This window comes from Bubalus kerabau, chromosome 3, assembly GCF_029407905.1.
Source record: "Bubalus kerabau isolate K-KA32 ecotype Philippines breed swamp buffalo chromosome 3, PCC_UOA_SB_1v2, whole genome shotgun sequence".
Lineage (NCBI taxonomy): Eukaryota > Metazoa > Chordata > Mammalia > Artiodactyla > Bovidae > Bubalus > Bubalus kerabau.
Genome location: NC_073626.1, coordinates 7578118 through 7594781, shown reverse-complemented (window position 1 = coordinate 7594781; position 16664 = coordinate 7578118). Strand labels below are relative to the sequence as shown.

Here is a 16664-nt window from a genome sequence, read left to right as displayed (position 1 = left end):
CCAACAGAAATTACTCAAATTGAAATACAATGAGGAAAAGGTAGGAGGAGGAGGGAAAAGAGGAACCATACAAGAGCTATGCAACAATTCAAATGGTTTAATGTACATGTAACTGGAGACCCAGATAGAGAAGGAAGAGATCATGCAGAAGAAAAATATTTAAATAAATACTGGCTGAAAAGCCTAAAAATGATAAAAGATATCAAACCACAAATCTAACACTCCCAGAGAATCCCAAGCAAGATAAAGACCACCCAAAAGAAGTAAAAAACAATAAAGCAAAAATAAACCACACAAGCATCATACCGAGATATACCACCGTAACACGACCTAAAACCAAAGATAAAGGGAAATACTGAAGAAGAAATAAGGGAAAAAAGAAAGAGAGGAAACAGACGTATTATCGAGGGACAAAGGTTAAAAAGTACCACAAGCTTCTCATCAGAAACCATCAACTCAGAAGACAAACTAGAGTAACACTTTAAAAGACTAAAAGGGAAAAAAAAAAAAGCTACAAAGCCAGGACCTATATTCAAGAGAAATAATTTTCAAAACTGAAGGTGAAATGAAGTTTTTTTCCAGAAAAAACAAAACAAAACTGCGAGAATTAACTGCCAGCAGATTTGTGCTACATGGCATATTAAAGGAAGCTCTTCAGACAGCAGGGCAACATGAAATGAGAACCCAAGTCTCCACAAAGCAATGAGCAACAAAGTTAAAATATATTGTTTCTAATTTTTAATCACTCTAATATTTTAACTGGATTTATAAATAAGCTGCTGCATTTGTTCACTTGAAGCCTCATTTAACGCAGGAGAAGTTAAAGCTATGATAGATATTTAATAGCTGTCTGCTTCTACTTCTTAAAAAGGGGCAAACACATTAGCTTAAAATTTTAATTGTGACACCTTCACGAGCTACTTTAGTATACTGCCTCTCTCAGAGCTTATCACAATCCTGTTTATTACCTACTTAAACTAAATTACCCTTTTATCGACTTAATTACATAATTTTAAACTGTAAATTACAGTACTCATCATTGAACAGAAAAAAGAAAATTCTTAGAAAAACAAATTATAAATTTAAAACAGAATATAATTTTCTATTTTAAAAAATCAGTTTAAGGCTATTTAAAATAGTTCCAAAATAGCACTATCTTCCTAAAAAATGCCATTCAATTTGCCCTTTTCATAACTGATTAGTTACATAGTTATAAATGTATAGGATTAAATGTCAAAATCTGAGTCTATTATGAAATTAGAACAATATACAATAGTTTGCATTGTTATTATTTATACACCTTTAAGCATCTTAAATTATACATCCTACCAAAAAAAATGTTCAGGAACACGTATTTGTTTGAATCAGTCACTGAACTAAAAAAAACATCTTTTCAGGGATTGATAAAATGTTTTACAACTTCATGATACAGTATTTCCAAGGGATATTTGCACTGAAGACTGAAATAGGAACTCTTCACATCAATGAGCATATCTTATAATGAAACTCCCAATGTAACAAATTTCTAAAGTTAAATCTAAATAGGAGTCCAAATGAAGGACAGATCAGAAGATATTAATGAAAGCACAATGGGGAAAACAAATAATGCACAGGCTGGTAAGAACAGTCATACCTTTGATAGGATGACAGTAATCCTGAGGAAGCAGTTATTGCCCCACTGAGGTTAAAAAACAAACAAAAACAGATAATCTCAGAACTGGAAGGGATCTTCAGATACTGAATCCAGAGTTTCCTAAATCAAGTTTTAAGAAAGCCCAATTCTAAAAACTAATTATTAAATGGTGTTAAGAGCACAAAGATTTTTCTAGGTCTTAAACTCCAGTACTCTTGCCTGGAAAATCTCATGGGCGGAGGAGCCTGGTGGGCTGCAGTCCATGGGGTCGCTAAGAGTCGGACACGACTGAGAGACTTCACTTTCACTTTTCACTTTCATGCATTGGAGGAGGAAACGGCAACCCACTCCAGTGTTCTTGCCTGGAGAATCCCAGGGGCGGTGGGGTCTGGTGGGCTGCCGTCTATGGGGTCGCACAGAGTCAGACACGACTGAAGTGACTTAGCAGTAAACCTCACAGGTAAAGAATGTGCCTGCAATGAAAGAGATATGGGTCTGATCCCTAGGTCGGGAAGATCCCCTGGAGAAGGAAATGAGAGCCCACTCCAGTATCTTGCCTGAGCAATCCAAGGCATCGAGGACTGAGCAACTAAAACAAAAACAAAAGCAAACCTCACTCTACAAATTAGCAATATCAAAGGTCTGAAGCCCCACTTCAAAAAGAAAGCTTAAAGATAAAAAGACAAATTTATATGCAAACGGGTAAATGTTTTCCTTAACTCAAAATAAAATCTCTCAACTTTTTTCTAAACTCATTAATATTTTTAGATCATTTTTCCTTTAACATCAACATGAAAAGTGTTGTCATTGGATTGTCTTATAAATGAGAAAACAGAGGCCTGGTTAAATATGTGGTTTTTCAAGTGTAAGAGCAAATTAATAGCATTCAAGGATAAAACTCAGTTTATTGACTCATAAACTCAAGGATCCTATCACTTCTTTAAACTCTTCATTTGGATACAAAAGTCTAGCAGGATCCAATTTATCCCAGTAGGGGGCAAGTTCTGATACCTGCACATCATGTAAGTATTTACATAAACATTGTTAATGTTTAGTTCTCCCATATATATAAACTTCAGATTAAATATAACTAAAGTGCTTAGGATTTCTTTTAAAATACCATTTAATAAGAATTTTTCTCTGTTGCCAGTAACTCATATAAATAAAACATTTTTTTAAAGATAAATTCTAATATTATCCTCTGGGTTTTCCTGGTGGCTCAGATGGTAAAGAATCCACCTGCAATGCGGGAGACCTGAGTTCAACCCCTGGGTTGGGAAGATCCCCTGGAGGAGGGCATGGCAACCCACTCCAGTATTCTTGCCTGGAGAATCCCCTTGGAAAGAGGAGCCCGGCAGGCTACAGTCCATGGTGTCGCAAAATGTCAGATACAACTGAGTGACTAAACACACAATATTATCCTCTAATGTTAAAAGGCAGTCACTTTTAAAAAAACTGGGTTATAGCATCCTCCTGGAAATGAGTCACTTATGTTGAAATTTTAATCAATCTTTAGCTATACTACACACTCCATATTTAGATTGCATTATATATCACAAGACAGTTACAAATATCACAAAAAAGCTTAATTTTTAAAAAGTTGGTGTTCCCAATAAAATCACCTTAGAAAGTGGAGTCACTCAATTGTGTCCGACTCTTTGCGACCCCATGGATTGTAGCCTACCAGGCTCCCCCGTCCATGGGATTCTCCAGGCAAGACTACTTGAATGGGCTGCCATTTCCTTCTCCAGGGGATCTTCCCAACCCAGGGATCAAACCCGGGTCTCCCGCATTGCAGACAGGTGCTTTACCATCTGAACCACCAGGGAAGCCCCCAAACAATCACCTTAAGAGCTAGTTAAAAATGTACCTTCCTAGACTATGTTCTCAAGGGTCCTAATTCCACAGCTGTGGACTGGGGCTGTGGTCTGTACCCTTAACCAGCCCGAAGTTATTATGACATGTAGCAAGATTTAGAAACCATGCTGGATTACAGCCATCCATGGAAGGGGACGGGACAGGGAGAGAATTTTAAAATGAAAACTGACTAGCTACACATAATACCCAAGAGTAGTATTATATTTTTAAATTTAATCAAAACCGAGTAGTATCCTGAACCATCCTAAAAGCAGGCAACATCCTCTCCTCCATCTCCATCATCCCTTAAACATGTTCTTTCTCTGCTCTCTACCTCTTCTGTTGTCTCCCAAGTCCCATTATTTGGTTCTCCCTGAACTCTACAAACCACCGGAGTACTATTAACCCGAAGGTTAGTTAGCATTTCTACACTATGAACCCCTTATGGATGACTGACATTTTCATTTTTGTTTATCAGTGTTTACCACAGACTGGCAAATCACTCAAGATCAAGAAATACCCAACAAGATTGACCCTTGAAAATGCTAGATGCTGCTTTTTCGTATAAATCCTCTATATACATTTAATGAAACATTATATGGCCACTTTGATTATAGGAGGTGAAATGCATGCACAATGTTTTGCACAGGACCTGACATGTAGTCGGTGTTCAGTAAACAGAGCCCCATTAGAATTATTCGTCTGATTCTAAGTTCAGTGTTCTGTGTTCTCTGGGCTTTCCTCTTACCTCTGACCATTCTGAATACCAGTTTCCTACCCTGATTCCAATTCCTCTTCCCCATCTCTGCCTCATCCTTCCTCTTCTGTTTAGGATTCCTTTCTACAGGAAAAATATCTCCAGCTATTCCAAGTCCTCTTTGTGAATTATCTTACCTTTCTGGTCATTCCTTCCAATCACTAAGCAAGAAAACAGAAATGTATTTATATTCTGATAGTTAACTATTCAAGAATCAAACTTACAGCCTACACAGTCTCAAGACTTATCTGGAAATTGCTTTAGGTTTAAGAAATATCATCTGGACCTTGGACGTGGTATTGCCAGAAGATACAGATGCATGATTCAAAGATAATGAGGTGGGAATTAAGAAAGTAAGAACCTGAAGATGACAATTCTAAGTTTTGAAAAATGATAGTGGCTTCACTCTTGATCAAGATACACAGCTAGGTCTTCCAAATGACAAAACCCTATAAAGTAAAAGTCACTTATTAATTGGCTCAGCACCACAAAAGAGTAACGGACTGTTCATGTTTTCAGAAAAAGTGAATTTGGGGATTTGGCACAAATACTGACAAGCAGCACACTGTCGCTGAGACCACAGGTACACTGAGACGTGTGTCACCGTCCGCGAGACAGATCAGCAGTGCAAGCGCAGTGCATGAGACGGCGCTCAGGGCTGGTGCACTGCGACTACCCTGAGGGAGGGGACGGGGAGGAGGAGGGAGGCGGTTCAGGATCAGGGACACATGTACACCCGTGGCTGACTCATGCCTTTCATGTATGGCAAAACCCACTCCAATACTGTCAAGTAATTAGCCTCCAATTAAAATAATTTAAAAAAAAGACTACAGTTTCAAAACATATCTGTAAGTGGACATCTGAAATAATTTTACCTACATAAACTCACCGCCTGTAATAGATCATTTGGGAATGGGACATTAGAATACAGGGTAACACTGGGAGAAGCAAACCTGTTTGGGAGTACCACCAAAGAAAGGTTCTGGCTACACGAGCCTGAGGTGGTGTTGCTGTTTAGTCATCGAGTCCTGTCCAATTCTTTGTGACCCCCTCGAACTGTAGTGCCCACCAGGCTCCTCTGTTTATTGGATCTCCTAGGCAACAATACTGGAGTGGGTTGCCATTTCCTGCTCCAGGGGATCTTCTCGACTCAGGGATCGAAGCCCCAGTCTCCTGCTTGGCAGGCAGATTGCCACTGAGCCACCTGGGAAGCCCAGTATGAGATGTGAACAATTACAAATATGCACAGCACATACCAAGTTGTTTTCCCTCTTTTTTTCTGATAATCCGATTAACAATAAGTGGCTTAACAACTATAAAGCCTAAAGGGGGACTATAATAGTGTGTATGTATACAGTGAACATAAGCACACATATATTTTACAAACACACATACAGACCTCTGACCTTCATTCCAGTTTGAATTCCCAGTCTCTCGGTGTTTGTATCAATAGAGGAGAGAGCACCAGCTCCCACATTTGCTGCTGACACTGAGAGAGGGGTGCAGCCTACCTTCGCTTTTTTTCCTGGAGACCAATTATTCCTTTCCCAACACCAGCTGGGCTATGTTTATCCAGGAGTCTAAGGATCCTGCCTCCTTTTAAGTAACAAAATTCTTCTCTAAACTCTTAGCAACCAAGCTTCGGTGGGAACACAAGGTTGGGAGCCAGTGTAAGCTGAAGAAAATAAACATAAAGCAAAAGAATACATTTCACTGTAGACCATTTTTTAAAAGTCAGGTTAACCACAAAACTGAAAGAATATATACATACTGACTCTAATTTTAAGTTGTGGCAAGGAGGAGGGCTTTAGGACATATTCAGAGAAAGAAAAAATGCTCGAGAAGGAAGGAAACCACGTCTCTCTCTACTTGAGTGAGCTGAATAAGCATATAACCTACATACAGTTAACAAACAATTTGGGAATCCTGAGAATCACACACACTGGGAAGTGACAAACACAGAAGAGAACCCTGGCAACAGTTGCTAAGTGACAAAGATGGGGTCTCCAGGGGTTAATCTCTATACGGAATCCCCATACTACTGTCTTCCTACAAGGAGAAAAACACAGACAGAAACTGGTATAATTTCCCAAAGTAGATATATAATACATATGGGTCACTAACTTTCACAGAGACTATGGCAACTTAACATTTTAGAAAGATTATTACTATTATTATCACTAGTCAATATCTTACAATGTCCAGTATCTTTTATTTCTGGAAAAAATTAGTTCCATTCACCCATTCTTGGGCTCATTTGGGGTGAACACTTACACAGCAACTTTTACTTGCCTTAAGATTTATCATCTGCCTGAGTTAAGAACTGATGTGGAATAAAAGCAAAAGGTACAGAACTGAGAGTCAGTGAACATCAGTTCTAGTCCTGTCCCTGTCATTAAATGACCGTTTGATCCCAGCAGTGTGTATTTCAGTAATTCTAAAATGAAGTAACCAAACTTTATAACTTCTATCTCTAAAATGTTAAGCTAGTTCTAATTTCTAGTTCCTATCACTTTTTAAACATGTATTTCTATCAAAGCAATACATTCACAAGACTAGTTTCTAAAAGCTGGTCTTTAGATCTAAAATCTACATCAGCCTGGTTCTACACTATGCTCCTTTCTAGTTTCATTTCCAAGTTTATGATGATGACAAAAGTGCCTTCTGAATTAATCTGAGTCATCACAATCTGAAAAAGTAGCAGTTTTCACTTATGAGCTACCTGATCCAAGCAAGGCACTCTACGCTTCAATGTCTGAATCGATAAAAGAAGGACAAACACTAACCTCTCTCAAAATGGTTGAAAAGATGAAATAAAACATATGAAAGAATAGCAACTAGCACCAAAAATAGCATTTGTATGTATTAAAGGTATGACAATTATCTCTATAAATTGCTTAAACAACTTATGTCCTCCTTAAAAGCACATTCACTCCAACAGATGTAGCTGAAAAATAAGGCAACCAGAATGTTTTAATCATGCCTCTGTGAAGTATTGTTTTAAAAGCTCAAAACACATGCATTGGGCATATACTATGTGCCAGATATAACATGCTAGGATTCCAGAATTCCATAATTACAACAAGGACCCAACCTTCAGAAAGCTCACAGTCTCAAAGACACGAATAAAACAGCAAATGTAACTGAAAACCATAACAATAAAAGCATGTACAAGGAGCAGAAGTAGCAGGATGAAGCGAGTAATTCATCTTGTTTGAGGAGGACAGAGAAGTAGCTAAAGCAGCTTGGAAAGGGAGAAGGAGTGGTTCTGCAGGCAGAGGCCGGGGCTTCAGATCCACTTAACCATTTCGAGCTATATGACGTGGGTCAACTTAATTTCCCTCCCTGAACTTCTTTGTAAATATACTGTATTCTGATGATTAGAAGTAATTATTTGTAAAGTGCCTGATACATAGCAGGCATTCAAGAAACAGGAGTTATCTTGTTTCACAAGTCGGGTTTGACTACTTCTTTTTAATAGACTGAGTTCTAAATGGCACTGCAGGTAACATCTCTTAACTAATGATCAAGCTGCATGTGGAATCAGGAAGGTCACCAGCATGGAGAAGGCCATAAGGAACCACGTCAGAATGTCACCACCTGCAGAGTCCGTTTTTTAGCAGTGATGCCCTTCCTAACATGTGCTACATTCACCTGGTGGTGAAGCCTATTTCTAATCTGTTTTCTCCATTTTCACAGAATTTTGCATACTCGAGATTGTATTTATCTCCTAGAAGAAGTTCCCATGCTCCTCAGTCCCACCTGAGTCCTGGTTTTGGATATTCAGCATATCCCATATCCTTTATAAAATGGCAAAGTCCAATGAGAAACTGATGATTATTAAGATTACATAAGGAGATAATTAGAGCTAACCCTGGGTTAAGACTACTATTGTTAACCTAATGGTTGACCTATGGGAACTGTAAGCTACTATAATGATTCAGAATCTTAAAAGTAAGTATTTCAAAATATTGTTAACTCTGGCCAGGAGGTTAAGTTACATTTACTCTATGGTTCCCGAAGTTACTTTTCTCTAAATATCCACTGATGAGCTAAGACAGTCATTAACAGATATAAATACATATACTCAAATCCTTGTTTTTCATTTTACAATATTTGAAATATTAACAGTGGATAAATACAAGGAATGCCCTAAGTAAGATAAAGCAGTCTATCTCAAAATTCAACTGAATTATAAAATGGTTTTTATATCAATTTAGGTTTTTCAGAACTAAAAACATGTTCCTGACCTGCGACCATCATGTAACATGGGTATGCTTCGAGTTAAATAACCACAGATTAAAAGTAAGTGAATAAATCCAGAATTGATATTCATTTTATAGTTTTCACATGCAAGACACCCAATGCCTTTAAAGTCAGCCCTCAATTTTTCTCTATGAATATCTTAATTCCATATATGCCAGATTTTATAATATCATGTATCCTATCAAGACAGGTTATATTTATAAAATAGTTGTCATCCTCTTAACCAGTTTAACATAATGCATTTTGAAATACTAATGCTCTATCAAAATTAGCTGTCTTATACAAGAATTAAATCCTGAGTATGTCTGTAAGATTTTTCACTGAGAAGCAGGCACTGAGGGGTCATCAAACAGCAACTGAAATCACTTTCTTGTAAACACTTGTCTTTAGAGGGTATGTTTTAAATTCAGGGTATAAGACAAGCATTTCTATAGTAACCAGGCCAGAAGTTTCTTCACAAAGCAGACCTACAAATTCGATTTTTAAAGTCTGAGTATTATGGCTCACTTTTACAACCAGAAATTGATGTTAATTATTATAACATTTTAAGTCCAATTCCCTCCTGATAGCCTTGACTTGTGAAGGGAAATACACAAAATTATCAAATGTCACAGGGGCAGCAGCTTATGGGCAGAGGGAAAAAGACAAAAGGAGATAGAAGAGGGAGAAGATATACGATAAAAGCAAAAAGTGCTTAGAACGCGCTAGACCTTGGTCCAGCCCGTGACCTAATATAATCTACTCAAGGAGTCATTTATATCGCCAAAAAAAAATTAACTGAAGCAAACTGATCAATCCGAGCAGGCAATTTAAGTCCTGCATTCGACTTGAGATTTGCTAGAAAGCGCTAAATCAGAAAAAGATCTCAAGAGCAAGAAGCGCGTGTGTGTATGCAGGTGGGGAAGTGTGTGTGTGCGCGCGTGTGTATGTATGCAGGTGAGGGGGGGCATAAATAAAGGCTAACTGTTCTAAGACTCGGCGCTAAAGCAGTGCTGCGCGTACTACGGAGGCAGGGCGGGAGGGAGCGAGGCGGGGGTCGTGGACTCTCCGCAGCCACTCTGGAGCCCGGGGGCGCGGGGCGCTGGGGGGGGGGGCGGAGTCGGCACCCCCAGAACGGGCACAGACCGGGTCCCATTCCCATCCTCCACGCCGGGACCGGGGGCTGCGAGCTCCGGAGCCAGGGCGGCGCGGAGATCCTGGAGGCGAGGGGCGGCGCCGCGTCCCGCTCCCCACCGGGCGCATCAATTACCCGTGAGGTTCCTCAGCACCGTCCCGTGGGCCCAGAGGCTCAGGACCTGCTGCACCGACAGGTTGATCATGGAGGCGTCGCCCCCCTCCGCCTTCATCTTCCCCGGGGGGCGCCCGCCGCCCTCTCCTTGGGCTCCGGGGGCGGCGGCGGGTGCGCGGCTCCTCCAGGCCGCCGCCAACGCCGCCGCCGCCAGGGGAGGCTTCGGGGCGCTGGGCTGGTCGCTGCTGCCGCCGCCGGGCCTCCGCCGGGGAGCCGATCAGCGCGTCTCCCAGGCAGCCCCCTCCCCGCCGAGGAGACATTGAGGACGGCCGGCCGGCGAGGGGCGGGGGCCGGGCGCTTTCCCCGCGCGGCCCGCGAGCGAGGAGGACTCGGGGCGCTATGGAGGCCGCGGCCTGTCAGGGGCCGCGCGGCGAGCTTGAGGAGGCCGAGGTCACGCCGCGAGGGCCGGGGTGACGGGCAGCCGGCAGGTGCAGCCCCAGACGGGGCCCAGGCATCACCGCGCGAGGACGACGAGAGCCGAGACGCGGACGAGCCGGCGGCGGCGGCGGCGGCGGCCGCGGCCCCTCCTGCCGCCCGCCTGCCCACCCTCCTGCCGCCGACACTCGAGGACCCGCCCCCTCCACCCGCGGCCGCCAGCGGGCCGCTCGTGCGCGCGCACACGAGCCCCCTCGCCACCCGCCCGCCCCGCCCTAGCCGCAGCCAACGCGCATGCTCACTCCCGCGACCCGCCGCCCTCCGACAGCCGGCCGGCCCCGAAGCCCTCCTCCTCCTCCCCCTCCCCCCGCCCCCTTCAACTTCTCGCGCGCGCGAGCTCGGGTGGCTCGCGGGGCCGCGCGTCGGCCCCGCAGTGGGGCAGGGGGAAGCGCGGTCTACGTCACTAGCGCCACCGCCGGCACTCGCTGCTGATTGGACGCTCCGAGGGAACCGCCTCCACACCCTCCCTCCCTCTCTCCGCCTCCCGCCCCGCCCTCCAGCCGCGGGCGCGCGCCCTGGGAGAATCCCCCGCCCCGCGGTACCCGGAGCGCTAGGCCTGGGGCTGCGGCTCGGACCCAACGCGGCGGGGAGCTCAGTGTCCAGCTCCCACAGGTGGGTTCAGTGACTGTTCACATCTTTGGTTTCGAATGAAATGCTTTGAATAAAAAGGTTTGAGTACAACTTTTTTTTTTAAGTGTAAATACCTCAGAAGATTTGAAATATATGTCAGTTTGCGAGTTTGGTTTTTTTTTTTTTTTGAGAACATCAGATGACCTGCAAGGAGTGCAGAATATATTTGAAGGCCATTGAAACAGACCCACTTAACGATTCATCCAGTGGATTCTTCATACAGGAAGACCCTGGGCCTCGCGTGGTTCTCCCCATCTGAAATCGCCGGACAGTGCCCGGGGCTGGGCAGGTGTCCCAAGCAGGGGGCTAGCTGTTTTTTCCGTGACAATACTCTTTGTATGTAAATTGTAAACGTCTCTATTATTTCCACCCCCTTCCCCATCCAGGACTTAAACTAGATCTCGCTTCCTATGATTAGCTGCCTATCTTCATGTCCATGGGAGGCCAAGGAACTGTCTAAAGTTCAGCTACAACAAACTAAACTCCTCCATCAAGTTTGAAACCTCTTATCTTGAAAACTATTAAGTTTGGGTAATAAAAACATATGCACTAGGCAGCTGCCCCTCCACATCCTTTTGCGAAAGAAAATCTGCCAAGGACACCAAAGTTCTTGCTGTAGTTAAATCATGAAGTATGTTGAGCAAAACGCATAAAGGGTGAATCACCTGTAAAAGGGTGTTCTTTGGTGACTGCTTTAAAATATATATATGTATAGTTATGTACAGATGTATTTGTGTGTATGTGGAAAAAAAAAAATGTACAGCCCAAAAATGGTGAGTTAAGTTTCATCTGGGGCAAAATGAAGACTATAGCCCGGGAGACAGCCTCTCAGATAACTGTGAGGAACTGCTCTGAAGAGGTGGGGAGAGGTCAGGGTATGTGACTCCATGAAGAGGGTGCTTGCCCTTAAGCACACATTTTGGCAGACAGTTCTGCTAGTCACAAGGAGCAGATACCTCCATTAACGATTTTAGTGCTTTTCTAGATAGGAGAAGATGCAAGAAACTGGGCTCGTAAAGTCTTCTGAAGGGCTCTAACTATCTGAAGACCTGTTCTGCTAGTTTCTCCTGGAGATTAGAATGCTTCGTTCCTGATCTGCTCCCTTATCTCCTTTCAGGGCACCCTGAATGTTAGTAACTGCACTGGCTGAAGACTTCATGTGTATAAAACCTCAAGTCAAGAGACATTTTTTAGTTGGCCTGTGTTTTGTCTGTTTGATGTCACAACACAGGAGTAAAGGGAAAATTTTGTATCACACATGGACATCACCAGATGGTCAACACCGAAATCAGATTGATTATATTCTTTGCAGCCAAACATGGAGAAGCTCTATACAGTCAGCAAAAACAAGACCGGGAGCTGACTGTGGCTCAGATCATGCACTCCTTATTGCCAAATTCAGACTTAAATTGAAGAAAGTAGGGAAAACCACTAGACCATTCAGGTATGACCTAAATCAAATCCCTTATGATTATACAGTGGAAGTGAGAAATAGATTTAAGGGACTAGATCTGCTAGAGTGCCTGATGAACTATGGAATGAGGTTCGTGACATTGTACAAGAGACAGGGATCAAGACCACCCCCATGGAAAAGAAATGCAAAAAAGCAAAATGGCTGTCTGAGGAGGCCTTACAAATAGCTGTGCAAAGAAGAGAAGCGAAAAGCAAAGGAGAAAAGGAAAGATTATAAGCATCTGAATGCAGAGTTCCAAAGAATAGCAAGGAGAGATAAAAAAGCCTTCCTCAGAGATCAATGCAAAGAAATAGAGGAAAACAACAGAATGGGAAAGTCTAGAGATCTCTTTAAGAAAATTAGAGATACCAAGGGAACATTTCATGCAAAGATGGGCTCAATAAACGACAGAAATGGTATGGACCTAACAGAAGCAGAAGATACTAAGAAGAGGTGGCAAGAATACACAGAAGAACTATACAAAAAAGAGCTTCACAACCAAGATAATCACGATGGTGTGATCACTCACCTAGAGCCAGACATCCCGGAATGTGAGTTCAAGTGGGCCTTAGAAAGCATCACTACGAACAAAGCTAGTGGAGGTGATGGAATTCCAGTTGAGCTATTCCAAATCCTGAAAGATGATGCTGTGAAAGTGCTGCACTCAATATGCCAGCAAATTTGGAAAACTCAGCAGTGGCCACAGGACTGGAAAAGGTCAGTTTTCATTCCAATCCCAAAGAAAGGCAATGCCAAAGAATGCTCAAACTACCGCACAATTGCACTCATCTCACATGCTAGTAAAGTAATGCTCAAAATTCTCCAAGGCAGGCTTCAGCAATATGTGAACCGTGAACTTCCAAATATTCAAGCTGGTTTTAGAAAAGGCAGAGGAACCAGAGATCAAGTTGCCAACATCTGCTGGATCATGGAAAAAGCAAGAGAGTTCCAGAAAAACATCTATTTCTCCTTTATTAACTATGCCAAAGCCTTTAACATTGTGGACCACAGTAAACTGTGGAAAATTCTGAAAGAGATGGGAATACCAGACCACCTGACCTGCCTCTTGAGAAACCTACATGCAGGTCAGGAAGCAACAGTTAGAACTGGACATGGGGGACTTCCCTGGCGGTCCAGTGGTTAAGACTTCGCCTTCCAATGCAGGGGGTGAGGGTTAGATCCCTGGCAGGGAGTTAAGATCCCACATGCCTCAGGGCCAAAAAACTAAAACACAAAACAGAAGCAATCTTGTAACAGATTCAATAAAGACTTTAAAAATGGTCTACATCAAAAAAAAAAAAAAGAACTGGACATGGAACAACAGACTGGTTCCAAATAGGAAAAGGAGTACATCAAGCCTATATACTGTCACCCTGCTTATTTAACTTATATGCAGAGTACATCATGAGAAACACTGGACTGGAAGAAGTACAAGCTGGAATCAAGATTGCCGGGAGAAACATCAATAACCTCAGATATGCAAATGACACCACCCTTATGGCAGAAAGTGAAGAGGAACTCAAAAGCCTCTTGATGAAAGTGAAAGAGGAGAGTGAAAAAGTTGGCTTAAAGCTCAACATTCAGAAAATGAAGATCATGGCATCCCGTCCCACCACTTCATGGGCAATAGATGGGGAAACAGTGGAAACAGTGTCAGACTTTATTTTTCGGGGCTCCAAAATCACTGCGGATGGTGATTGCAGCCATGAAATTAAAAGACGCTTGCTCCTTGGAAGGAAAGTTATGACCAACCTAGATAGCATATTCAAAAGCAGAGACATTACTTTGCCGACAAAGGTCCGTCTAGTCAAGGCTATGGTTTTTCCAATAGTCATGTATAGATGTGAGAGTTGGACTGTGAAGAAAGCTGAGCATGGAAGACTTGCTGCTTTTGAACTGTGGTGTTGGAGAAGACTCTTGAGAGTCCCTTGGACTGCAAGGAGATCCAACCAGTCCATTCTAAAGGAGATCAATCCTGGGTGTTCTTTGGAAGGAATGATGCTAAAGCTGAAACTCCAATACTTTGGCCACCTCATGCAAAGAGTTGACTCATTGGAAAAGACCCTGATTCTGGGAGGGATTGGGGGCAAGAGGAGAAGGGGACGACAGAGGATGAGATGGCTGGATGGCATCACCAACTCGATGAACATGAGTCTGAGTGAACTCCGGGAGTTGGTGATGGACAGGGAGGCCTGGCGTACTGGGATTCATGGGGTCGCAAAGAGTCGAACATGACTGAGCGACTGAACTGAACTGAACTGAATAGGAACTGATCCAAAACTCATAATGTGGAGTGATTTTCTTCTGAGGACTTAGAATTAATTAGATCTTAGTTTAAGATTTTAAAATATCAGACAAAAGAGGCTTTACCATTTTTGTTAATTCACTTTATTTTGCAGATAGGAAAAACTTATTCTGCAGAGTTGAGTTGACAGAGGTGACACCACTTTGCAATCCAGTTTCTGAATTTCTTAAGTCACTGTCAACTGCATTCTGTTAAGGTTCTGGGTGGGAAGATGCAAGTTACTAATGGTTACCAATAAGAGAGTTGACATTATATAATTAGTGATATTGGAGAATGTGACTACCTTCAATGTCAGGTTAATGGTAAACTTTCTAAACTCATCAAATTCACATCAGGAATGTTTAGTTTTCATGGAATCATTGAGGTTCTTATCATTACACACTATTGTTTAAAACATGGTAGCATGCATTTAAAATATTCAGAACCTGGGACAGTGTCTAGCAAAAGGTATTCATCAAATATTTGTTGAATGAATAGCTGGATAAGCTTCATAGAAAAGTTAGCATTTTTCTTGTTTCTTGTAATTTTTTAAAGTGGAACCTAAGTGTTGATTTCTGGAAATGAGAAAGTAAGACACAGCAAGGAAGCCCCAAGACGTTAATGTACTTTGATAACCAGACAACTTTTCCCCTGCTTTTCAGTTCAATTCAATAAGCATTTATTTGGCATCTCTTATCTGAAATAACATTCTGTGCTAAAAGTTATCTGTAAGATTTGAAGATCATAAGGTCACAGTTCTGTAGGTTAATACCTTGCATTTAACTTGTGTTTGCCTTGATAAAGCTAATGATACTCACTATGTTGAAAGCCTATATTCTTAAGTGAATTGACTGTTTTCCAATGGCTAGGGTTATGACACCCAAACTGAATTAATGCAGGTGGAAGTTGTATGATTTCTTGCAGATTTTTGATATTGAATTAATGTACCAGTCACGGAATGGTTCAGTTACATTCCTGCCAGAAATCAGGGAACACCTCCAAGTAAGTCCTTTAGCCCTGTGGCCTTGAATGTGAAATAGACAGCAATTCACAAAGAGTTCCTGGTTTGTTTCTTACCCACCAGTAAGGGAACACCCATAAGTCTTAGCATGTTATTAATTGTCTGGAGAGGGCCCAGAAGAAAGCTTTTAAAATCAATTAGAATATAAAATGATATTGATCCTTTGAGAAAAACAGTAACTACTGAGGACATCTTTTTCTCCCCTTTATTATCTTTCTTTCCTGTTGTAAGGTACTACCTCATAGAGTCACATTACAGAGGCAACCTAATTTCATCTTGCTACTCGTTTCACACCTTGAGTAGGATATGTGATATGTATTGTATGAATCTGTTTCCATTTGTCAGTAACCTTTTAGCTTTAACTCTTTGGTCTTGTAGAACTTTCTGATATACTATGTTGTCAGCTTTTTCTTTTATGGTCTCTGAGTTTTCTGCTTTAAAATGTCTTTTCCCTGTCTCAGATTTTATTTTAATTTTTTAAGTCTCATATCTTTTCTAAAAACTTTATGGGTGTCTTTGTTTACACCTTTGGCTCACTTGGAATTGTGTTAGTACAGATCTAATTTTGTTTTTCCAGATGGCAACTGAGCTGTCCCAAAACATTTATTGAAAAACCCATCCTTTTCCCACTGACCTAAAATACTAGCTTTATCATGTGCAAAATTTCTATATATACTTGGATTTATTTCTAGACTTTCATTTTTGTTCCATCTATCTGTTCATGTGTCGGCACCACACTATTTTTATTTTCTTTAACGCTACAGTTTGCTTCAGGTTCTGCTGAGATAGGTCTTTGTTTTTTACTCATTTTCAGTTTTTTTTTCCTGATTAATCCTGAATGTGTGTTATTCCAGAAGAACTTTAAAATCAGCTTCCTAATTCTAAAAGTATCACTGGTTCTATTTTCATTGAAATAATGTTACATTTATAAACAAATTTAGGGGATATCGAGAGATCTTAATGTTTTCTTTTACTAAGAAATGTGATTTTGAAAAGATGTGTAATATGTCTTTTTTAGCATCTGTGGATCTGCATGTGAT

General features: G+C 41.7%; 1 protein-coding gene and 1 long non-coding RNA gene across 6 annotated transcripts in view; one reads left to right on the top strand and one right to left on the bottom strand.

The window, feature by feature from the left end:
• Positions 1–10387, bottom strand: part of TMEM170B (transmembrane protein 170B) — a 208310-nt gene extending 197923 nt beyond the window's left edge. For all 5 annotated transcript variants that reach the window (XR_008711315.1, XR_008711314.1, XM_055570594.1 and 2 more), the window contains exon 1: positions 9763–10387. Coding sequence is in view for 3 of the 5 variants with exons in the window: in XM_055570594.1 (XP_055426569.1) it covers positions 9763–9859 (97 nt within the window). In the remaining 2 variants the exon portion in view is untranslated. The remainder of the gene's footprint in view (positions 1–9762) is intronic.
• Positions 10388–10734: 347 nt separating this feature from the next.
• LOC129645427 (uncharacterized) overlaps positions 10735–16664 on the top strand; it is a 59730-nt gene continuing 53800 nt past the window's right edge. Inside the window, exon 1 of the long non-coding RNA XR_008711316.1 lies at positions 10735–10848. This is a non-coding gene — a long non-coding RNA (uncharacterized LOC129645427). The remainder of the gene's footprint in view (positions 10849–16664) is intronic.